At 35.1% G+C, this 25,386-nt stretch overlaps 3 protein-coding genes across 4 annotated transcripts; all 3 read left to right on the top strand.

Moving 5' to 3' along the window:
* The first annotated feature begins 1,415 nt into the window (after window positions 1-1,415).
* On the top strand, window positions 1,416-12,965 carry LOC127949676 (follistatin-related protein 1). Its single transcript, XM_052547134.1, has 11 exons — window positions 1,416-1,646; window positions 1,765-1,821; window positions 7,980-8,081; window positions 8,607-8,736; window positions 9,089-9,121; window positions 9,423-9,553; window positions 9,673-9,794; window positions 11,625-11,737; window positions 11,848-11,958; window positions 12,083-12,183; window positions 12,375-12,965. Exons 1-11 carry the CDS (start codon window positions 1,485-1,487, stop codon window positions 12,414-12,416), a joined length of 1,104 nt encoding a protein of 367 aa, XP_052403094.1. The 5' UTR covers window positions 1,416-1,484; the 3' UTR covers window positions 12,417-12,965.
* Window positions 12,966-13,671: 706 nt separating this feature from the next.
* On the top strand, window positions 13,672-17,787 carry LOC127948328 (leucine-rich repeat-containing protein 58-like). Its single transcript, XM_052544747.1, has 4 exons — window positions 13,672-14,290; window positions 15,398-15,526; window positions 15,621-15,898; window positions 16,952-17,787. The coding sequence occupies exons 1-4, from the start codon at window positions 13,836-13,838 to the stop codon at window positions 17,143-17,145; spliced, it is 1,056 nt and encodes a 351-aa protein (XP_052400707.1). The 5' UTR covers window positions 13,672-13,835; the 3' UTR covers window positions 17,146-17,787.
* A 204-nt stretch (window positions 17,788-17,991) lies between these two features.
* Window positions 17,992-24,024, top strand: stn1 (STN1 subunit of CST complex). 2 transcript variants are annotated; one of them, XM_052544746.1, is made up of 10 exons: window positions 17,992-18,125; window positions 19,435-19,581; window positions 19,869-19,964; window positions 20,482-20,559; window positions 20,704-20,871; window positions 20,997-21,117; window positions 22,309-22,459; window positions 23,000-23,125; window positions 23,379-23,451; window positions 23,758-24,024. In XM_052544746.1, the coding sequence occupies exons 2-10, from the start codon at window positions 19,452-19,454 to the stop codon at window positions 23,913-23,915; spliced, it is 1,101 nt and encodes a 366-aa protein (XP_052400706.1). In that variant the 5' UTR covers window positions 17,992-18,125; window positions 19,435-19,451; the 3' UTR covers window positions 23,916-24,024. The 2 variants fall into 2 exon arrangements, with proteins under 2 accessions (XP_052400706.1, XP_052400705.1); XM_052544745.1 differs by lacking the exon at window positions 17,992-18,125 and adding an exon at window positions 19,244-19,347.
* Window positions 24,025-25,386: the final 1,362 nt, after the last annotated feature.

The following is a 25,386-nucleotide window of genomic DNA, read 5'->3' on the forward strand; positions in this document are numbered from 1 at the left end:
GTTGACAAATAGAAAGACATGCAGATAGCTTGATTATTGATTATTCATTGGTTATTGGTTATGTTTTGAAAGGTCACAGACGCGGATGTTTCTTTAAATGTGGTATGAATTTAGCAGATTCACACTTCTCAGTTTTGCTGTCAAACCTCAAGCCTCTGTGTTTATGCCAAAGGTCACTCTAAGCTCTTTCTTTATTTTTAGGTCTCTGAAAAGATGAAGAAAAGAGAAAAAAATAAAAGTTACAAAGAGCGGGTAAACTCAGTGTACTATGAGTGGTTTACAGATCACCCACCACAGAGGAAACCAGCCACTTCAGATTGTACAGTATAGTACAAATAAATGGACTAGTCTTAAACAAAAAACTTTAGTCTTGTTTCAGTAATAAGAAATGTCTTAATAACGCATTATAGTGAGTTCTAAGTGCAAACACCGTTTGTTTTCATTGGTCACGATAAGAGGGCCATAAGAGGGCGCTGTTGCACTACATCACTAATAAGGTGAGCTTCATAAATAACAAATATTAAACGAATAGTTACAACAAAAAAAAAAAAAAAAACATTCAATTCGTGTGTCATTCCAAACCTGTATAAAAAAAAATTCTAACGTGTTCTGTGTATTATTCTTTGTTCTTTGTTTTATGTCCATGTTTTCACATTTTGGGCGAACTATTCCTATAAACGGACAGATTCAAGTTTATATATAAGTGTATATCTTCCACAATTGTTAGACCTCTAGCCAAAAGTTACATTATTATAATATATTACAATAAAAACCAATTTATGTATTTGAATATACAAAAAGTTTATTTGCAAAAACGGGTAACTGTTTTTTTTAATCTTCAAAATTCGTGTTTTTTATGGTAATCAAGTTTTTATTGTGTGAGTTAGCTGTATTATTTATTTATTTATTTTTTTACCTAATCAAAACAACTCGACTGCAGTTTGATTGAGATTAATTGGAATGCACAATAAAAAGAAAAGTAAAAACATGTTTTTGAACATTTTTGAAAATTATGCAAATAAATAGACTATAAAGAGAGGGTGACCCCCATCCCCAGTTTTTTCTTCTTTGAACCATTGATTTTAAATATGACAATGCAGTATTATGTTTGTTTATGAAATTTAATGAAAGACAGAGTTACTCAAATGTACATAGAATTTCTGTTTTTATTCCATCCATTATACTTAATTTAACCTGTTATATCAGAATTTGTATGGGTAGGCAATTATAATCCATATAAATCATGCCAATAAAGCTTTACTGACTCTGAATAGCCTGTCTCTGTGTGCCTACTTTTTGGGGACAAATTTATACTCAGAAGAGAACTAGATCTAACAAACCTCCTACAACCTCCTTTGGGGACTTCATCATTTGTAAAAACAGTATAAAAATAAAGTAAATAGAGTTTAGGGGGGTTAGGGTGCATGTAGCTTAATGTGAGTATTTATAACTTGCTGTAGTCTATATAAAAACAATACAAGTCTATGGAATGTGTGTGTGTGTGTGTGTGTGTTTGGGGGGTGGGGTGTGGGGGAGGGTGGATCACTGGTTCTCTCCAGAACTCTGTAATGTTGTCCTTTAGTTCTCTCTCTGTCTGTGCAGCAGATCCACACATCTCTCCTTTCTTCTATCACTTCCTGATAATGGTAAGTCATCATGCTTCATGAGACAGACCTTATATGTGCACTAATACATCTGATATCTTTGTACTCTATATTGTTTTCACATTTATATATCTTCTTCTGTACTTATATCTTTCTGCAGATTATCAGGACACTCTCTCCATTCATTGTCCTCTCCGTTGTCTGCTGTTATGCAGAGGTAAGACAGAAAGCTTTCGGAGTTCTTTGGATAAAGGTCTCTAACAGAGGGAAAGGTGTCTTGGGGAGTTGAACAGAGCACTTCTCATTATTTTCAATTTTGCATATTGTCAGTCTGAATAACTGCATATAATTCCAGGAATGAAGACATCAGAGAATTTCATTGATTTGGCATGTCTGATATTAAAACACTTAATTAATTTCAAGAATCATATATAATTTTTAATGCTTTAATGTTAATAGTTCTTTTTTCTCATTAATTTAGATTTTATTAAAGGGTTACTACTACTTCCGTAATTAGGGCCAAGTGTACTGCGTTAATATGAAGGATATTTCATATACATTTTTTTAATAGACATTTTACCCATGTTTTGAGTTATGCATTGCATTTTGTGCTGTGTGGACAATGTTCTGGCTGACAATCACCACCTTTTCCATTTATCTATAGATTGTTTTCTCACGGTAATATCAGGTTTTAAGGTTCAATTCTTGCTGATAATAAACCATTAACTACAACCTTTCCCTCAATAAACTCCTCAGTGTTTGCTTATTAATAGTTAGTAAGGTACTTGTTAAATTTAGGTATTGAGTGGGATTAGGAATGTATAATATGGTCATAAACATCATGTGCTTTATAAGCTAAAATGTTAATAATAGACATGCTAATAAGCAACTATAATTAACAGTGAGAATTGGTCCTTATACTAAAGTGTTACCGTTTGAACTCGGTGTAACCTCAAAAGCCCCGAAGCACATTTATTTGTAGGTGTCAGATGTGAGCTGGTTGTCTTGGCTTAGCAGATGAATAAGCAGCTGCTGCTTATTTTAGCAAGTAAAAGCAAAGCAATTGGTATGTGAAGTAATGGAAAGTCAAACAACAGCAGATGTTAAAATACGGGCAGGATAAGAGCATTTTAACACTAACTCTGAACACTTCACACAGATGCACAAGCACAGCCGTTCTGTGTTGTGTGTGTGCAGAAGTCTGGCATGTGATCACTCTGCTGGTCTTGTGCGGTGTTCAGGTGCTGACACATATTAGACACGGCAGATGTGCTGGTCTTTTCATGTGTGTGCCTGCAGGCCTGTTTACATCTGCACATCACCATGATGAACCACCTCATGCCTTTTCATTAGAAACCAAACAACAGGGCTCACACAATGAAGCTCCTGTGTTCAGTAAAGGCAGTTGTGTGGAGGGTATATATTTAGAGATGACTTTACATGTGTCATCTGCGTGATGATGAGATGGTTAAAGAGTTACAAAACAGATTGATCTTTTTTATGTAGGGATGTGGTAACTAAGTCTAAGAAACTAATGTGAATAAACTGCACATCAAATTTTTTTTTTTTTTTGAAAAGAAATCTCTCATGCTCACCAAGGCTGCATTTATTTGATCAAAAATACAGTAAAATCAACAACATTATAAAATATTATTACAATTTGAAAAAAAAAAAAAATTATAACATTTTTAAAATTAAAACTATAAAATCTTAATTAAATAAAATTAAATATTTCAATATATTTTAAAATGGAATTTATTTATGTAATGGAAAGCTGATTTTTGTCTGTCTACACTGGATGGTTCAAAGCAGGCTTTCCAAATCCATTATTTCTGTTGTCGGAAGTGCTTGGACTATGTCTAAAACAGTCTTACAACTTTACACAGAAAAGATTAGTGAGACAAACCAAAACGGAACTTTGCAAAAAAAAAAAAATCAGACTTTTGCATGCAAATAAGCAAAAGATTTCATGAGCTTGAGCATGTGAAGCTACTTAATACTTATGTGAAATTTTCATGTGCGCAAAATACATTTTTCATGCTAGCAGTTTTTTATTTTATTTTTTTGCATGCAAAAATCAATGGATTTTTAAGAATTGTAATGTTTCTTATGCTCATCAATGCTTTATCTATTTGATCAAAAATACAGAAAAAAAAACATTTTGTGAAATTTTATTGCAATTTAAAATAACTGTTTTCTATTTGAATATCTTTTCAAATGTCATTTATTCCTGTGATGCAAACCTGAATTTTCAGCATCATTATTCATGATGATGTTCATTATTCACCAGTCTTCACCAGTCACATGATCCTTTAGAAATCATTCTAATATGCTGATTTGCTTCTCAACATTATGGTAGTGTATGTTTTGTATATTGTAATCCACTTTTCCATCTCTGTAAATTTTTCATCGGTTGTTTCCACTATGCAGGCTTAAGAAAAGTTAGGGATGAGCATGTTTTTATCATCGTATTGAAGGTAAGGTGATTTCAGATCAATTGGGCTACTTCTGACAGTCGCATCAATATCGGAAAAGGGCCTATTTTACTTGAGCATAACCTGTATTAACAGACATTTTGCAGCTTATACTTATACATTTGTCAGTTCTCCCAACATCAAAAACACATTTACTCTTGCATTCTTTATTTTTGCATGTGCATGAACAAACATGAGGCAGACAGAAGTATGAGACCTAGGCCCCCTGCAAGAATTGAAATGCTTTGCTCAAAAATAGAGCAACAATAGATAGATCACAAGCTGCTGATCAGATCATTAGTATTCCTCCATGCAGGGGTTAACCAGTGGGTGTGGCAGTTGTTAAAGTGTTATGCGGTTGCCATATGGGCTTTGTGAGATGCTATGTAGTAAGACAAGACATAAAGCCCACCTATTGACCCTTTTTACATTTCCAAGCATCTCAGAAGCTGTCATAGTTGTCAAAAAAAAAAAAACTACAACAAATATAATTTCTGCATTCCCAATTGCTCCAATAACGGAAGAAATAATCCACATTTGATTTTTTGTGACTTCACAAAATAGGAAAAACTTCCTTCAGAAGTTATATTATTAGATATTACACTTTCTGTCAAATATTTCTCTATTAAAAATGTACATAAAATATTTTACTAATTACATTACAAAGAAAACTCTTCTAGATTTTCAAAGTTATTATTAACTGTGCAAAGAGTCCATTCACTTTTCACAAGAATTCTTCACACATTTACCACAGACTTGCGTGTTTACTAGATGGCGCACTACACTCCTCAGTTAAAATCGAGTAGCATTAATCAATAAGTAAGGAAGTCTGAGAGGATGAAAATATGGATTGTAATTCTCAAAAATGTGTTTTGGGACTGGTAATGGAGTTATTTCATTGTTTTCAGTGCTGGCTGTGTTTTTGACACATTTGAGTATGTTTCTGCCTAATACTGTAATACACACACGTGAACACACACACTGTGTTTTAGCACCTACTGAAGCATGTTGCAATGAAATATTAGTGTCGTTCTGCAGAGGCACAGAATATTACAGAGCTGAAAAATGTCTATCATTAACAAAGGGCCATATCTTCTCTTACACGTTGTTATTGTTGCATACTTCTAGCATGTCAGAATCAAAGTAGTTAAATGTTGTTGTTTTTTAGAGCAGTGTTTTATTGTGGTTCCCTCATAAGTGTTAAATAATGTCAAACGTGTGCTCACAGTTCAGCTTCTCCACATGAGCGAAGGGCTGGTGTATCTGAGTCTGCACCAAAACATAAACCAGAATGAGAACAGGCAATGCTGTCAGTGTTTATTTTAAGATAGGATCAGTACAGTGATTCTACACAGACTTCTGTTCACTAGTAATGTGTCTGTCTGCTCTGATCTCCATCAAACGATCTCAGCTGACACACTCGGGAATGTGAGGAATGTGCCGTCTGCCCTCTGGTTTTAGGTCAGTGCTCGGTGTGTGTGTGTGCTTTACACAGCCTGTTAGGAGTTGTGTGATGTGTGTGAAAGGGGTTTCTGCTCATCTCAGTTTACTGGTGTTAATGTTCTGTTGAATCAGTGGCAGAGTCTTCCGGTGTCTGCACTTTAGGCAGCATCGCTCTTTAATGTTTTATTTAATATTAATATGCTAAACTATAGATTTAATTTCCTTATTCATACTGTAAGTGTTTTGGAAAAGACAAGGTTAACTGGTGATTAAAATACTGTAGGTATAAATTATATTAAAATCATAATAATAATAATTGTGACAAATTGTGCTTTTTTTATTTTTTATTTGACTATATATTAAAATGTAATTTATTCCAATGATGCAACGCTGAATTTTTAGCATCATTACTCTTAGTGTCACATGATCTTAAATGCTGATTTGCTGCTCAAGAAACATTTCTTATCAATATCAATGCTGAAAACAGTTGTGCTGCTTAATAATTCTGGTTTTGTTCTTGTGTTTGTTTGTTAAGGATGCTCATATGAGAATAATAGATTAATTGAATATGCCACTTATCATATTTTAGAATAACCATGCAGCGATGTTGAAATATCTTAAATCAGCCCCGGTCAAGAAACTTAAATATAATTTCAACTAAAAAAAATAGAAGTTTTGTGGTCTGTTAAAAGATCAAAACAAATGGACAGGTCTGTTTTTTGTTTTTCTCGGTGTACATATATTTGGCACTATATGAGTCATCACTGGAAAACACATTTATTCTCTCTCTCTCTCATATTATTGGCACCCAATGCACATTCTATGTAAAATATTCATCTTGTTAGAGAGAGAAAGAGAGAGAGAGAGAAGCATCTGCCAGCTCACATTGTGCTGCTCCACCCTACATGATCCCTAAAACATAATCCCTTTTCCTCACTTTCTTGGGTTACCATTCTATTGTGTCCCAGAGTCTTCCCAGTGAGAAGTTAAAGGTCAGAGTTGAGGGGTCACAGGGCATGTAGAGATGGACAGATGTCCCCAGGCTTGTATTCAAACGTGTATCCAACTATACATGTACTGCATCTTCCTGAACATCAGTCTGTCCTGAGCCAGCAAGTAAGCATTCGCACTAGTGAGTACCTCCTCTGGGGGTTTTGAGAGGCAATGCCACTCTTTCACTAAAAATACAGCATATATGTCATGTACAATGTGCTATGCTAGGCCAGAATATACAGTAGAATAAAGACGGAATATCTCTTGAATTATCAGTTTTAATTTTATATTATATTATATTATATTATATTATATTATATTATATTATATTATATTATATTATAAAATGTATACAATTTTCCTTTCTTTTTTGTTGCACTTTAATTGAAACAAATAAAAAAAGAATAAAAAGCTTGACAGCCTTTTTTTTTACTAAAAATACAGTAAATATGTAATGTAGACTGTGCTTTGCTTGGCTAACATATATAATTTAATAGTTCAAAAAAATTAAATCAATTTTAATTTAATTAATTTTTGGTTGCACTTTAAATAAAATAAAATAAATTAAACAATAAAATAAAATTTTGCCATAGGTGAAAGACTGCAAAGAGTTAGCTCAAAAACGTCTGCTTTTCACTAGTATACTAGTACACATGCTTTTCCTGAAGAAGGATCAGAGCACATAAGGATGTTGCATGTTGGGTTGTATATGTGTGTGTGGGTGTGTGTGTGTGTGCCATCTGTCTCGCAGTTGTGTGGTGCTGCTTTTATTTGTGTGTTTTTCAGTGAGTGACAGCATGTGCTGGTGTATTGTCGTGGTGGTTAGACTCTTTGTTACTCACTCTCACTATTAGATGGCAAAGGTCAACAGGTCTGGCTCTCATCTGGAGCGGTGTCAAGGCTTCAGTCTGCACCAATCAGACGCCACAACAAAAGAGCAGCACATGTCTGAAGAGAGTGAATGAGCAAGTCCTTGTTATCCTGTCCTGTAGGTAAAAACACAGTGGATAAGAATACATAACGTGCACTTTTGTATGGCTAGGGTCTGTGTAATTGCATCATTTGTTACCACAGAAATTTTTTAAGAAAACAGCAACTTGATTGTAATTTATTAGTGGATAAGTTTTCGGGTTTTGTTTATTAAGTATAGCCTGCCATCTTGTGGTTACTTCTAAAATATACAGGTTTGTTATTACCGAAAAATGGAATTAGTAAAGACTTTTAGGCGTTTAGTAATTGGACTACATGACGTATCCCTTTAAAAGTAAGTAATAAAAAGTACTTAAATTATAGGTCATGATAATAAATTATATAATTTCTGAGACGTTTCCCCTTTTTCACCATCAGCTGGAGCCAAAGTACAACACTAAATGTCGCATCGAAAAGCTCCTACATGCGCTGTTTGATGTGATATAATATCGTAGGCCTACTTACATTTTGTTGCTTCTCTGCGTGTTTTGTGCAGGAGGTAAGGAGTAAAAGTAAAGTTTGTGCCAATGTGTTCTGTGGAGCTGGGAGAGAATGTGCTGTGACAGAGAAAGGAGAGCCCAGCTGTCTGTGTATCGAGGTGAGTCGTTGTATTCAGCCCCACATGATGCTCTTTTACACCAGGGTTGCCAAATCTGCTTTACAAGACTAGTATCCCACTAAAGTAACCCAATGATCAATCAAAACCAACTACCAACTAAGTTAACTCTAAAGGCAACTCTCATATACATTTTACCATTGATCTTCTTTGTCAAAAAACATACACAATACCGAATAAGTTTTTCATTGCAAGCGATTCAGTTAAGCTTAATTTCTACAGTATGTTAAACTTAAGTATATAAATAAAAGCAGAATTGTAATTTACCATACTGCAACAAACACTGTATCAGATATTGTAAGCTTATTAATTTGCTTTCCAAATATGCACATCGTTAATTATCATATTAATATTTTCATTTTTGGACATTTTTTTTCTGTTACAACAGACCTGTGACCCAATTAGTTTTATTCAATATCCACTAGTTGAGAACAACTCAAATAAATGACATAGATATCTTAAATGTGCACTTATTTCAGTGTGTGTCTATGTGTGTGTCTTTATCAGCAATGCAAACCCCATAAGCGTCCAGTTTGTGGCCATAATGGGAAGACGTACCGTAATCACTGTGAGCTGCATCGTGATGCCTGTCTCACCGGACTCAAAGTTCAGGTTGCCCATGATGGACATTGTGAAGGTAAGTGTGTATGTGCTCTCCATTTAACAGGTTTATAGCGTTTTCTCTAATAGATAAAGTCTGAAAAGCATAGTTACAGTCATGGAATACCACAATACATATAACAGACCTTTCCATTTCAATAACCAGTACGTGTAGCTGCTTCACCACAAACCAATTTCACAGATTATAACAGGAAATGTCATTGTACCCTAGATAACTGAAGCCATTTCCTCTCTGAAATGTCACTACAATTGGCCACATTTGAATACATAAATATGCGAGATATTTTAAGAACTTTGCAGAAAAAGCACCTGTTGTTTTCAGTTGTTGATGAACCTCACTGACCTGGTTTCTGTCTCTTCTCGTTTAGAGAAGAAAATGGAAAAAGCCACCAACAGCCCAAGTGAGTAAACACACACATGCCTTTTTATAGTTAGTCTACCATATAACATTCAATACTCAAGTTTTTTTACAGAGCAGTTTTGTTTGGACAGAATGAAATATGTGATATAGGACTTAAATTGACTAAAAGAATAAAGTAATAAAAAAAACAAATGATTCTATTTTTTTGATTTTTATCATTATCTATAGCCCGACTGGGCTAAAGATGGTGGTCAATTTGTTTTGAAAAGGCATAAAGTTAATTCGTTTTCAGATGTATAGTGCAATTGTAACATGTTGGGCCTGTTTGTTTGATTATTTAGTTGTTTGTTACCTTACGGACCGCAATGAGTTGAGAAGTCATGTGATTGAATGGCTGCAGTCTGAGGTGGAGCCTGACGGCTGGTTTTCTAAAGGATCCAACTTCTCAGATGTCCTCCTCAAATACTTCCAGGTTTGTGTGTGTGTGTGTGTGCGCACATCAACATACTGATTCATTGAACACAATGCATTTGTCTTCAGAAATGCTGGTGTGTCTCACACTATTATTTAATGCTGTTTGTGTTTCAACAGAACTATGATAACGGAGATGCTCAGCTGGATTCAACAGAGTTCTTGAAGTTCATTCAACATAATGAGACTGCAATAAATGTCACGTTTCCTTATGCTGAGGAGGAGAACAACCGCCTACTCAGGTCACACACATACCAATTCAAAGTCTCTTTTAATAAAATAGTAATGTACACTCCAGTTAAAGGATTTGGGCTCTGTAAGATTTTTTAAAGCCTCTTCTGCTCACAAAGGATGCATTTATTTGATCATAAATGCAGTAAAAACAGTAATAATGTCAAAGATTTTTGCTATATAAAATACCCGTTTTCTGCTTCAATTTTTTTTAATTGCATTTATTTTTTATATTTTTGTTTCATAATGCTTAAGAAATCATACTATAATATGCTTATTGATTTTGGTAGCAAAAATAAAGTGAGTAGTATTTGGTTTTTCATTAAGTCCCATGTGAGTATTAATCAACTTTTCTAAAACTTTTTATTTTTTTATTTTTTTTACATTCATTCAAATACAATGTTCATAATAGGCATACTCAAATGTATCAAATTTATAACGTCCTCTTGCCCTTGTTGGTTCATCTTCATCTTATATGAATCACAGTCATGTTTTTTATTTGATTTTAAATCATTTGACCTGCACTTCACATTTGTGAGGTTTATTAACCTGAACACTTTCTTTATACTCCTCACTATCTGTGTCAATACTTTTATCAGTTCTTCTTTACAGCCGCTTCTGATAATTCCTATCTGAAGATTTTGAAAATCTTTTTGATAACCGATATATCTCTGGGCTAGTCTATAAAACTTGATGATTATGACCTCACTGTCCTCTGACCGCAGCAGAAAGCGAGTCTTTCAGTAGCTTACAATTTAATCTCACAAAGACAAAACAAGATATTGGTTTCATATACAGCTTGTTTTTACTTTGTGCATTCAGCATTTAAGTTGCATTTTATTTTGGTCAATTAAAATGGGCACAAAATCCATCATTTAGTAAATCTGATAAAGACCCCGTGAGATTCACCGCTGTGACTGTTCTAGTGGTCTTCGGACAGATACGAGTTCTTCAGAAGGTCAGTGCTGATACTGATATCTACAGATGAGGGTGTTCAGTGGCCAATGTATAGGCTATACGTAACACAGTTTGTAGGTTGCAATACAAATGCAGAATTGCTTGACTGTTAAACACAATATTTCAGTACATAGTCCATTACTGTCCAATCTGTAACACATTTAAACATGGAAGTCCTTCTTCCTTTGGCATTGTAGGCATTGTAATGCTTCGGAATTTGAATTGAATTAGGATTGAATGTAGAAAGCTTAATAGAGAGGAACATTAATTGGAGCTTATTCTTTTAATTTTGTTAATGCACACATGCTGCAAACCACTGTTATACTGCTGTTCAAAAGTTTGGGGGTAGTATGATTTTTTTTTTTATCTAAATGTATAATTTTATTCAGCAAGGATGCATGAAATTGATCAAAAGTAATAGTAAAGACATTTATATGGTTACAAAAGATTCCCATTTCAAATATATTTTGAACTTTGTATTCATCAAAGAACCAAAGAATCGCAGTTTCAACAAACATTGATTAAGAAAAATTCATAAATATATCAAAAGTTGTATAGAAATAATTCCTTAAGCAGCAAATTTGCATATTAGGATAATGTGATACTGAAGGCTGCTCTGAATTCAGCTTTGCATCACTTTGTCCAAATATATTTTAAATCTTACTTACCAAATATAAGTGTTCATTGTACATTTTGTAATGTCCTTTAACATGAAAAAGAACCACAGAGAGCTATTACACGAAACTTCATTTTATTTTAAATGGTAACTAGTTATTCCAGTAACAATTTTGGATGATTGCATCCATGAAAATGATTTTAATGTTAACAGAATGATATAAGAAAAATATTGCACTGAAAAATGCAATCAAATATGTGTTCTGCAGGAGTCTGTGTGTAGATGCCCTCATTGAGCTGTCTGATGAGAATGCCGACTGGAAACTGAGCTTTGATGAGTTCTTGAACTGCCTTAGGCCTGGATTCAACCCTCCAGAGAGGAGTAAGATCTACAACCACTCGCTCCACTTTCTAGTACAATACATCTATAGACCTGTGTATGAACATATAGTCTGCAAAATATATGTATTGAGTGCTGTTGCATGTTTTTAGAGTGTGCCTTGGAGGACGAGACGTACGAGGATGGTGCTGAGACCCAGATGGAATGTAACCGCTGTGTTTGTGCCTGCGGGAACTGGGTCTGCACTGCTGTTATTTGTGATGGTGAGCTAAAACCTGGGATATTGCTTCTGTTTTTCTGGGGTTGGGATTTGGAGTAAATCTGAATGAAATTAGATTTTTCTTCTGTGGAATGTGGTCTGACTTTCTGTCCCTTCTCTCTTTACAGGTTTAAATAAGTTGCCTGCGCTGGAGGAAATGGAGGGAAATGATCAGGAGATGTCGGAGGAGGAGTGGACTCGGCGAGTGGCCGAACTTAATGAGCATCAGGTTGGGACTGAGTGTAATGTTCGAAACCATCATGTATTGCTTAAAGACCACTACTTTAACTGTAAAGGGATGTGCATTTTCATCATGCCATGCGAAACTTTCCTTCCTGACATCTGTATTGTTTGGCTAGGTCTTCATGTACCTAAAGCAGATAAAATGTGTGACTTTCGAACTGTTACCCCCCCCCACAGGAAACAATGGTGAAGATGAAAATGGCCTCTAAAGAGGTTTGAGGCGTAATTCAGGAGGTGGGATGAACATTTGCTCAGATTCCAGCTGCAGTCAACCTGTTTCAATGGAAAGAGAGAAAAAGTTTAATTTGTTTAGTTTATTATATTAATTATTGATGTATCCAAAGGTGTGTTCTCTTCTGGAATTTGAACTTTTTTTTGGTATGGGACAATAAAAGAGTCTGTATGATTTGTACCAGTAGTGTAAATTACTGCAAACCTTTTTGTAATAGTATTTTTATACATTCAGTGTAATTTTAATTCTTCTGTAAGGCAGTGTATTAATTTTTACCGTAAAGTTAACAGAAAATATGAAAATGTATTTTGTATAAGACCATTAACATCAACAAGAATTTTGCATAGTGAAATAATTACACATTTTACCGCAATTTGATGATTGCAATATGACATACAGTATCTTATGTAGAATTTACTTCACCTTTAAAAAAGTGTGGACTGGATAATGTCAACAGGAATCCCGCATTATTTTGTGATGAGTTTGCATTAATAAAATCAGAATGAATTTACAACATATAAAACTAGTCAGGTTGATCTGTTCATTATGACCTTTTTTACATTTATTTTTTTACTACAGGTATTTATAAATCATCTATGTTGTGTATTAACCTTGATTGGCAATCAATCAATAAAACTATAAAGCAATAATCTTAAAAGAAAGGGCCAAGTTTAATCGAGTAATGGGCTTGTTTGACCATATATACAGTATATATTGCCATTACTGTGTAATAAAAGTTATTATTGTTTAGACTTGGAAAATTGCAACTTTAAATTTTTTTTTTTTTTTTTTTTTTTTTTTTTAAGTATAAAATATGACTAGGTTACATGTTGTTTTATAACTACCCAAACTGTTAAGACTTAAGCCCTGGCTCGTGGCTTTGTATGATCTATCTACCAATGGATTTATGCTTTTATGCATTTATTGCTCACAAAACTAGCAGATTTAATTTGAAATGCACCAACTACACGTGTGAAAACGTGTTGAAGTGTCACAAAATTCAGAAATTATTGTACATTATGGGATTATTATTATTTTTAATTAGGCCTATTGATCGCTCATCGTACAGAGGTCAAAACAAATATGATAATTATCGTACGTCTGACAACACGGACGTGCAGGGTCTCATAAGAGCCTCATGTTTGGCCCCTGGATGACCAACCACTGACTGCAGGAGGCGTGCTGCGTGACACGTGCGCGCACTCCACTACTGATAAAACCAGTCTTCGCTCAGGACTCAGGAGCGCGCTTCGCACAGCTGCAGGTTAGCCGCTTTAGTCAAAGGGGATCATCTATATATAATATATGTGTATGGATTATAATTTAAGACAAGAATTCCGATGTGGTAACTTTTTAGATTGTTGCACCATTAAAAAGTGTGATCCTTTTTCTGTAGCCTACTAATTATGGCTCGTTTCCCAAGCATGGAAGAAAAGGGTTCTGTTTTATATTTATCGCGTCTGCATCTGGAAGACTTGAGCTTGGATCACCTCACGGACAGTAAAAGACAACAAATCCAGCAGCTGCATCTCAATTACAATCGTTTTTCGTTTTTTCCACCTTCGGTTTGTTTTCTGTCCAACCTGGAATATCTGGACATCAGCAATAATGCGCTCACAGTCATACCAGATGACATTATGCGCCTAACAAACCTGAAGACGTTTGTAGCAAAGAACAATCTTCTGAACGAGTTCTCGTTCCCCAAAGAGTTTGAACGCATGCAGATAGAGACTCTGAATCTGAGTGGGAACAGGTTTGAGGACATTCCCATGCAGTTTCTCAAGATGACCACACTACAGTCCCTGTCACTTGGAGGAAACAGACTGAAGAATATCCCTGCAGAAATAGAGAAACTGACCAGGTATGAGTTTGTTTCTTTGTCTAGATATTCGTCCATCTCTTTATACAAAGACCCAAACTAATATATATATATATATATATATATATATATATATATATATATATATATATATATATATATATATATATATATATATATATATATATATATATATATATATATATATATATATATATATATATATATATATATATTATTATTATTATTCTTTTTTGTGAGATATTTGCATTGTTTATTGTGATAAGAAAAAAAAAAAAAATATATATATATATATATATATTATTATTATTATTATTATTTTCAGTTTGACTTATTTTACTAAATCAGACTAAATGAAAATGAGAAATGTTGATTTGCCAACAATACAAATAAAAGTATTAAAAATATAAAATGGTTTGTTTTTATATTTTATTTTATTTTGGCTAACATTCATTTTATTGTAGTTAACTGTAATAACCCTAACTTAGATACACTGCTTTAGGCTATGTACTGTATCTCTTGAAGGCTGCTGAGACCCTTTGTACAGATTTGCATCTGGCCTGGGACAGTGTTACAAAACTAGACAGTAGTTGAATGCATTCCATGGCCTGGGGCTGGCTGGTGGGGCTTTTGGTTAAAAGACTAACCAATAGAATGGGAGAACTGCTTAAGTACTCTACAGCAAATAATTAAACATGACATAACAGTCTGTTTACTCTTAAGTTAATGATCTCTGGTTTCATTCAAACCTAGAAAGTTAAAATTAGATCTTCCTGTTTCATCATTGCATTGCTAAATTCTGTATTTACAGTAGATGAACTCTGACCATCCCGCTATTGGTGTGTTTTTATCCTCATTGTTTGCTTACCTCTACACTATAGTAATTCCGCTTTAGCTTTTCCCATACTAATATTTACATTTAAATACAGGCACATTCTCATTCAGGCTTTTTATTTTTTGGATTTAAACAAGATGAGAAACAAGTATTTTGTGCAATTTTACAGGTAGTAAATTTGTAGGAATATGTTAGCACATGAGCCTTAAAGCTGACACAAACTAAAAGCTACAAAACTATGATTTTAATGTCATGGGTCTTCAACTTCTGACCTCTGTTATGTGATGCTACAGTCTAGAGATGCTGTATTTGGGAGGAAACCTCATCTCCTCCATCCCACCTGAGGTGGCTGACCTCACCAGTCTGAGATACCTGGTTCTATGTGACAATCGCATCCAAAGCATACCGCCCCAGCTCAACAAGTGAGATCTTTTGTTACTTACTGTATGTTGTAAAGTCAGAGAAGAGAGGTTATGTGATTTTTTTAATGGTATCATCTGATTTCTGTCCTTGCAGACTACACTCCCTGCTCTCTCTCAGTCTCCACAACAACCTGCTGACCTTCCTCCCTCGTGAGATCCTCAGCCTCGTCCATTTGCAGGAGCTCAGTCTGCGTGGAAACCCTCTTGTTGTGCGCTTCATCAAGGATATGACCTACGACCCTCCATCCCTGATGGAGCTGGCAGGACGCATTGTCAAGTCCCAGAACCTGCCGTTCAGCTCGTGTGACCTACCGTCCAATCTGATCCATTATTTAAACCTGGCCAGCGAATGTCCCAACCCGAAGTGTGCAGGTAGGGGAGGACTATTACAAGGCTGTGCAATCTGTGAAAGAGACATATTTAGGATAACAGTAAAAAATGATCTATATCCTGTGAGTATAACCTTGCTTTAGACAGCATCATGCATTAATAAAAGAATAAATATTCTGGATTCAGTACCAGTTAAATCCATTTGTCTTTTTGTCAGAAATAGAGCAAGTGCTTGCAGTGCGTGTGAAAAAATGCTGTGAAAATGTATATAACTTTACACAGAAAAGATTAGTATGACACACCAACAGAAAACTTTCAATGTTTGCAAAAATGTTTGCGACTTAATTACTGAAAGTGAGAACTTCAATATTTACAGACTGAACCCATTCACTCCAAAATTTTAGATTTTTTTTTTTTTTTTTTACAAAAAGGAGGGAATTTTTGTGGTAATTGATATTATGCCACAATTGACCCCTTACAAAGACCCGCCCCCTTTAGTTAACGTTGCTATGTCCGACCAGCCATGGCGCTCTTACTCCACACATCATGCTCTCACGCAGTGAAAAATACTTTGCAGAGCAAAGAGAAAACTTACAACACGTCAACAGACACGACAGAGCAGGCCAAAAAAATCTCAGTTAAGAAATTATCACAATAAATAATGTTTTGTGGCTCTTTGACGTGTCGCGACAGATCGCTGTAGCGCCTCAGTTCAAGCAGCATGTGAACTGATCATCTCTTCCTCTTTACTAGTTATTTTATAAAATATAAACATGAACGAACATCAGAGGGTATCCTGTTTCAACCGTGGAAAGACATCTATACGCACAATTTTTCAAGTTCAAGTCTACCAACGTTAATATACTCCTCTGTCTGGTTTGTTTGTTGGACAAAAAAACGCAGATTCAGATTATGATTGGCCAGATCACCTGTCAATCAATGCATACTCCATGCAAAGGGTTGAATGCTGTTGACTGATTCTGTTGATGATTCTTAACTAAACTTAATAGATTGACAAATGTGCAGATTTTTATTGTTGTCCTTGACATGTTGAATCTTCACATTTCTCTGTATGTCTCCCATCATGCCTTCTAGGTGTTTACTTTGACTCTTGTGTGAGGCACATCAAGTTTGTGGATTTCTGTGGGAAGTACCGCCTGCCGCTCATGCATTACCTCTGTTCGCCGCAGTGTTCCTCTCCCTGCAGCTCAAACCCACAGAGCGACGCGGAGTCAGAGGAGGAGAACAGCGTCCCTGCAGACAGGCTCCAGCGGGTACTGCTGGGATAGGACAAACCTCCAACAGAGACAGTTACCTGCACCAGGATTTCCATTTAATGCTTAATGCTTCATGTTTTACATAGGCCTATAAAATGTTAAAAAACACTTAGACTCAAAAGAGTTGGGTTTTAGAACACTTTAGTAGTCACTCAAAATAAGAGCAATGGCTCTTTAATGTGATTAATAAAGGTTTAAACTGTAAGTCAAACTTAAACTATTCCCACTAATGTTGCTCACAAGGCATCTGAAAACGTTTGTATATTGCCTACAGTATTTCGAGTAGGTCAGCATGACACAGACCAATCCTACATGCAATCAGAGAACACACTGACCACTTTGCACTTCTGGAAAATGTGATCAATACGTGAACAGTTACTCTTTGACCTCTTCTTTGTATCGACTGTTAATCTGCCCTAACTTTTCTGTCCAAAGGTCAGCTTATGGACTATGATGGCTACATCACACAATTTGAAAATGTATAGAAAGCTACCATCCATGATTTTTTTTTTTTTTTGTATTTAGTCTTATTCTCAGAAGTTTGGCTACATCAAACAGGTTTCAGATCAGTATTAAAAGGTTTTCTGTCTCCAAGAGCTCATAATGGCCTTAATAGTAGACTAATAAAACATATATTATATTCCTTGATGATAACTTATCTGTAGTTTGTGTGTTTCTTCAGAGCACTAGTTATTATTTGAGTCAGTCTGACTATTTGATCACAGTGATGATTATTGCATAATGTGTATGACTTGGAGAGTTTTGAGTCAGTGAGTTCACATCGAGATCTGACAGCTGCATTTATGACCAGTTTCTATCCACTCTTCTCTCATCAGCTAACACACTTACTGCAGATATAAGTCTTTTATCACGGTTTACGATCTTACAGTGACCTGACACAGATTGCAACAGCTCTGCTGAGATGAGGAGGAAACTCTCCATCTCTCTCTCTGGAATAATGGGACAGTTTGTTTTACAGAGGAATCTCAAAGGTAGGATGAGTCAGCACTTCTCCCAGCTTTACAGGTCTGACTCAACACATTTCAAAACACAAAACCGGGTTTAGAGAACTGAAATAAGAAAAAGAGTAAGTTTCTAGAACCACTCTGCTGTAAAAATAAAGGTCACTGGCTTTTTTTAAAAAAGGTGTTTTTGGCACTGGCTTGGCCAGATTGGGTGACAGATAGCATAGCTTAAACCATCAAGCTTGTCAGAAATAAATATATCATAAATAAAGCCTTGTGGATGGTAATGTTAAACACTAGAAAAAAAAGAGAGAAAATGTAATCTAAGTAACGTTACAGTGTTTCACAAGACCCAAGTGTAATGCTAATGTAACGTAATGTAATAACTACAGAAGATTATAAGTGTGTTTTGGACAATAGGTCCAATGAACCTTTTGATGGAGATGATTATACTTTTCTGAAGTGTTATTTTAAAGTTCTTTAAAAACATAAACATCAACGTTATTAAGGCTTGTTATGTTAAGGCTTGACAGGCCAGCGCTCCCTGGTGGTCTAGTGGTTAGGATTCGGCGCTCTCACCGCCGCGGCCCGGGTTCGATTCCCGGTCAGGGAACAAATGTTTTTGCCCTACCTTGAACAATTCACTCATTCTGGAAACGAGATCTAACCATCCTTTGAAAACTCAGTGTAAAACGATGTTTTGTAAAAATGCATAATTCTTTGGAGCACGATCTCGACGAAAGTGTATATTTCTCTGGCTTTCTCTAGATACATGGCGCCATCGCCTGGTCACCCTTTTAATATTTACACATATTCGAGCCTATGTTTTTTTTCCTCCTCGCAATCAGTTTTCCAGATATTAATATTATTAAGTAAAAAAAGTAAGTAAACAATCAAAAAATAAAAAATAAACTTAAACGTTTAAAAATAGTAACACATTTCAAAGCTTTACTTTTTATATTCTTTATTTAACTTATTTAAAATTAAAAACAAAGGCTTATTTACCCTATATTTACATTTATGTACACTACATTTAGTTAATAGAAGTAGCAATAGATACTGCTTGGTCACTTTCCTCGAGGCCCTGTCACGTGTCCTCCTAATTAATATTCATGAGCTCAGCGTAGCGCTTTCGTAAATGCGCAGTGAGTCAACTGCGCAGAGAGCGGAAAAACACAAACATGATTCCTTGCGTTCATCAGGCTCAACGCTTATTTATGTCCTACTGCTGCGTCATTTAGTAAAACAAGTTAAGTTTAATCAAGATCACATCAGAATCGCGGGAGTTTGCTGTCGTGTTTATGCTTCTCTTAGTTTTCGGTGCTTAACTTTGTAGTGTGACAGTGATGTCCGATGGCAGTGAATCCCGGAGATGCTGATGAGCTGCCCTCTATGCTCTGGGGTCTGGACCCCGTCTTCTCAGCGTACTCGAGACTCTACATCACTGACATCCTACAGATGAAAGAGTCCACACAAGTACCTGGTAGCGTACAATCAAGCAGTTAACCCCTGGCCCCTTTGATTTTGTTGACTTGATTTGTCTTGAACTACACGAGACTTATTACTAAAGCACTTTTCTAAACTCTCTTCTAAACACCTGTAGTCCCGCGAATTGTTGTTTTACAGAAACGGGAAGGTGTTCACATTATTTGTCAGCTTGTTGTTTGTCAGGTGCTGTTTTTAAATAATAATACATACATAAGAAGAATCTGTTCTTATTCTGTTGCCAGAAAGCTTCCATATTTGACATGTGCATGTGATGTTTTGTAGGTGTTTATTTCTACAAGACTCACCCAATCTTCAAGGTGGATGTACTGGGGACAGTTGTTTACAAACGAGAGAGAGACGATTTCTACTGCTATGGGGGTCTGGAGAAACATGTTTTATTTATTATTGTTTTTATATTTCAACATTAAAGTGCAAACATTTTAGTGTTGCCTTATTGGAAAAAAAAAAGAATATGCAGTTAGCAGAAGCTTTTATCTAAAGTGACTTAATGTGTTACCTGGGAATTGAACCTACAACCTTGTGCTGCTAACGTAATGCTCTACCACTTGAGCCACAGGAACAATTAGGTCTATATTTTGTATTAAAAACAATAATAAAGTAAAATATATAAATATAATAAGTATAGTTAAAATATAGTTAAAAATAACAATCCAAAAATCTGTTATCAAATAGATCACAACAAAAATGAGTGGTTGTCAGTGTTTAGTTGGAAATTTTCTTTGTTTCTCCATAAATTTTTGCACTTGACTAGTAATTTTGCTTTTGTTTGTGTGTTATCTTGCCCTGGGAACCAAGTGACCCAGGACTTTACCTGAAATGGGCACTTGTTGCACCTGGACTTACTCTTTCTTGTCTATTCTCCTTCAACACACAGTGGATGATAGTACTGGTGTCATAAATTGTCTTTGTTGGAAAGATGAGAAATCTAGCGATCAAGGAGGATCAACTAAATGTAAGTTATGAAAACTCTGACACAACATTAGTACCATTACGTAAATATTGAATCACCAAAATAAAATAAAATAAAGCTATAGAAAATATATGTAATGGACATTAACCCATTATAAGTACTAATCCAGTGCTAATGTCAATACAGCCAGTGACCCTAGCGGATCCTCCAGAGGATTTAACATTGAAGATGAACTCAGACGTCTGAAGGAGGCTGAACAGAAGAGCACTGTGCTGGAGATCGGAGACCTGCTGAGGGTACGAGGAACCGTCAAAACCTCCAGGGATGCGAGGGAGATCAGCGCCACCTCCTTCTGTGAGTCAAATGTTCAAGAATTCAGATTCTATTCTTAGTTTGTTTAATCATTTAGTTTGAGCCTGTTTGTAAAACTGATGGAATCAGTTATAATTATTTTTCTGTAATCATCACTCTGTGTTTAGACAAAGTAAATGACCCTGCGATGGCGGTGCAGATCTCACGTATGTTGGAAATGCCTCAGCTGTACAGAAAGTGCTATGATCAGCCGTCCCAGAAGCCAGGAGATGACCTGGGTGGCACAGAGTGAGTCAGACAGAAAGATTGTGATATCTAAGATCTTACACCGCAAAGACATTAACCTAATTCTGTTACAGGGGAAAATATATGCATAAATTGAATATGCATGATAAAAATATGCACAATGGAAAAAAAATGAAATAATAATTGTGTGTGTGTGTGTATGTGTATATATATATATATATATATATATATATATATATATATATATATATATATATAACAATGGAAAAAAAATGAAATAATAATTGTGTGTGTGTGTGTATGTGTATATATATATATATATATATATATATATATATATATATATATATATATATATATATATATATATATATATATATATATATATATATATATATATATATATATATATATATATATATACACACACACACACACACAGTGACCTTCATTTTTTTCCACAAATTTTTATGCTGCAGCCTGATGTTAAACTGCTTTAAATTACTTTTTTCCCACACATCAATCTATGCACCATAATGCAAAGCAAATAACAGGTTTTTAATCTTTGGAAATTTATTAAAGATAAAAAACTTAAATAAATAATTCCATTGCATAAGTATTTCTTTTACATGTATGCATTTGGCAGATGCTTTTATCCAAGGCAACTTGCATTCAGGCTATAAATGTATTAATCTTTCTTTAACCATGCATGTTCCCTGGGAATTGAACCCACAACCTTTCGTACTGCAAACACAATGCTCTACCACTGAGCCACAGGAACACTCACATTATCTCTTGAACTTATCTCAGCAGCATTCATTTTGCTTGTAAATGTTACCACAATTTGACTGAATCTAACCTGTGGCAAATTCAATTGAATGGATATGATTTGGAAAGGCACACATGTCTTAATAAAATGCCTGTAAGCTGAGAATGAATATTAAGCAAAGACCAGACCCTGAGGTCAAAAACTGCCTGTAAAGCTCAGAGACAGGATTGCATCAAGCAACACATCTTAGGAAGAGTTCAGAAAAAATCTGCTGCATTGAAAATTCACAGAGGCATGTAGCCTCCATTATCCATAATTGAAAAACCAGGGCTCTTCATGTATGCGTGTGTGTGTGTGTGTGTGTGTGTGTGTGTGTATGTATGTATGTATGTGTATATATATTTTTTTTCATATGCTTAAAAACTTACAAAAATCCTTTCTGTGCTTCTACATTTTATTTACAGAGCAGGTGGTTCCTCACGTTTCCACTATTTGCTATCTCGGTCCGTTCTCACCCTTAAGGAGTTCTTCTTAGAGAAAGAGGTTGCCAGGTTTCGTCCATATGATGTTGAGTTCCTCTTACATCCGCTGATCCAGAGTTCTTCAGCAGAACAGGTGCTGGGCCTGACCTTGACCTCCGTTATACTCAGATAGATAGATCGATAGATAGCCTTAGACTTTATTGTCCCTTTAGGGCAGATAGATATGCAGATTTAGCATACGCAAAAGATGAATGCATAAAGCTACCAAAGTAAACTGTCCTTGTTCAATGTCACTACGTTTGGCTGGACTATAACAAAATCTAAGAGCCAGGAATAACTTATGGTGGGCACGGCAGGGAGGACGTGTTGTGCCGTTTGATGGCAGCAGGGAGTGATCGTCTGTAGCACTTTTATGAGATGCTGCTAGACTGGAAATTCAAGGACGGCAGCATATGGTGATGAGAAGTATACTAATGAGAGGCTTAACAATATCTTCCTTAGTAGTCAAATGAGAATGTGCATGAAATTAGCATTTTATTTAAGTGTTCTTTGTTTGTTGGAAGATTTTGGGCGGTGGAATTGGTCGTTTTGAATAATGCATGACAGAAATGTGATTCATTGTTGAGGTGACTCATCCATCGTAAGGGTTTTTTTTTTTTTTTTTTGTCTAAAGGAGTCAGATCAGCCCGGGACGTCATTTGCCACACAAATTCGAAACCTTCTGAAAGAGACTCTAAGCGTTCTCCAGGAGGAGGGACAAATATTCCGGAAAATACGGGCACAAGATGAAGTCTACAATGTATGTGCAATGGTTACACACACCTCTTAGCAATTACAGCCAGTGTTAAAGTTACCTCAGGAGACTCTGAACAAAATTAAAGGGATAATGTCTAAGATTTGCTTCCTACACATGCTTTCTACACATCTCAGGACTGTACCACTGGGATTTTAAAATAATATTTAATGTGGTTTAATCACAACAGAAATGTTATATAACATATAATGTGTAAAACTAGTGTAAAATAGAATTATATTTTCATTGCCTGTTTTAGGTAACAGAGCAAGACAAAGATCTTCACACAGCGATTAAGGATGTTTTACGAGAGGATACCAAAAGGGAAAAATGTGAGTTTTTTTTTTTTTTTTGCGTGCTAGTTGCAAATCACGTTATTAATATTATTAAACTTTAATAATATTTGTTTTTACACTAGACTGCATTCTCAGGTCAGATTATTTAGTATAATAAACTATGTATCTGATGTTGTTTTCATTTCAAATAATAGTTTCAATTTGAAGCAGTATTAATTTTTTTACATTTATTGCATTTTATTTCATTATTAATATAATGAGTGACAACATTATTACAAATCATACCCATACATGAGTAGAGGACCTTCCTCATATGCATTTTTTCCTTTTTCTTTTTGGCAGATGCTGAGAAAGGATGCCATGTCCTGCATATTTTGTCCAGCTTGAGGCAGCGCTACAGCCAAAATCTGAGTCGAGAGGTGCTGGAGATTGCCCTGACATTTTTAGAATGCAATAGTGACATAATAAGCACAAAAGAATCACACTACACTGTTTTGTAGCATCGTTTTTTTTTTTTTTTTTTTTTTTTACATAAAATATAATCAAATTGTTAAAAACAATCATGAAGACCTGTTTTATTTAAATCATTAAAGTCAATTTCATACATAATTTATTGTTTTTATTTATTTATTTACTATTTTCCCCCATATGGTTCATCAAAAGAAGAGCATACAGACATGCAGTATTTACGTAAGCATTATTCTTGATGCCAGATGATCTCTTTAAGAGATTAAACATATAATTGAGTATTTTTGTACTGTTTAACCCAAATGTAATATCCCTGTTAAAAAGATTTTATAATAATAATAAGAGCTTGATGCAACCAGCTCCCTTTCACTTTCATTATACGGTAAAGAGTGTCCTGGGCCCATATTCTTAAAGTTTCTAAGAATCCTCTCAGAAAGCTCCTAGTTTATCTTAAAAGATTTCTACTTAGGAGTCTTAATTTAAGAGAGATTCACAATCTGAGAGCGACTCTGAGCGTGGAAAAGACAAAAACATTTCTTAATGAGGAGGCGGGGCTGACCCTGCTGCTGGGTATGACACAGCATTTTAAAGACTGTGATTGGTTGGTTGTCCAAGAAGGCAATAAAAGAGCGCTTTTAAGTATATGCTCTGTTATAAGCCTTCACTTTGAAATTATAAGCATAATTCTTTATGTTTAACCACACTTAATGTATGTGATTGGAAATGAAAAGTGATACAATAAGGTAATTGTGTGATCACTTTGCTTATAGAAGGTTGTGTGCTGCATTTTTTCCAATTAATGTAATTAATTTCTGGTGCTTTGGCATTTCTGCGCTGTGTCGGAGATGTTAGCATCAGTCTCTAATAAGAGTCGCAAACATGATCCAATCCGTGATACAATACTGAACATATTTCTTTCCCCTCTTGGTGTTTTGTCAAATTTCTCCTCTGCTAAAGAAACTATAACGCATCTTAAAAGTGCTCATCTGTACTCCTAACAGTTTTGTACCTTAAGACCTTAAGGCTCAGAAAGCTTAATGCTATCTAAATTACTTTTTTTCTTTACTATTAAATTTTCTTTAATTTTTAGAGCAAACACCCACACTTCTAAGAATTTTCTCAGAATTTTGTTACTATGAGCAGCTCAAGATTTTTCATGCATACAAGCCCTGGGTTTTTATAGTGGGTGAGTTAAATGGGGTCGTTTGAAACTGTAGTTACACTCAACGGCCTAAAGGGGTCACTGTGAGCTGTGAGACACGTCACTGTCCATGAGCACATCTGAATCTGTGCGCGTTCAGGTTTCTGTATGCTCAGTGGAAATATGAGTAACAGGAATCACGTCTCACACTGTCTGTGATTTTTTTTAGAATATGGAATAGATGCGCAGCTGGCTTTTATTTGTTTGCATGCATATATAGACTATTCAGATTTAGCATTTATATGAATGGATCGTTTAAAAAAATATATCAAATGCATATCTGGTGTGTGACATGGTTTTAT

Source organism: Carassius gibelio, chromosome B1 (genome assembly GCF_023724105.1).
Source record: "Carassius gibelio isolate Cgi1373 ecotype wild population from Czech Republic chromosome B1, carGib1.2-hapl.c, whole genome shotgun sequence".
Classification (NCBI taxonomy): domain Eukaryota; kingdom Metazoa; phylum Chordata; class Actinopteri; order Cypriniformes; family Cyprinidae; genus Carassius; species Carassius gibelio.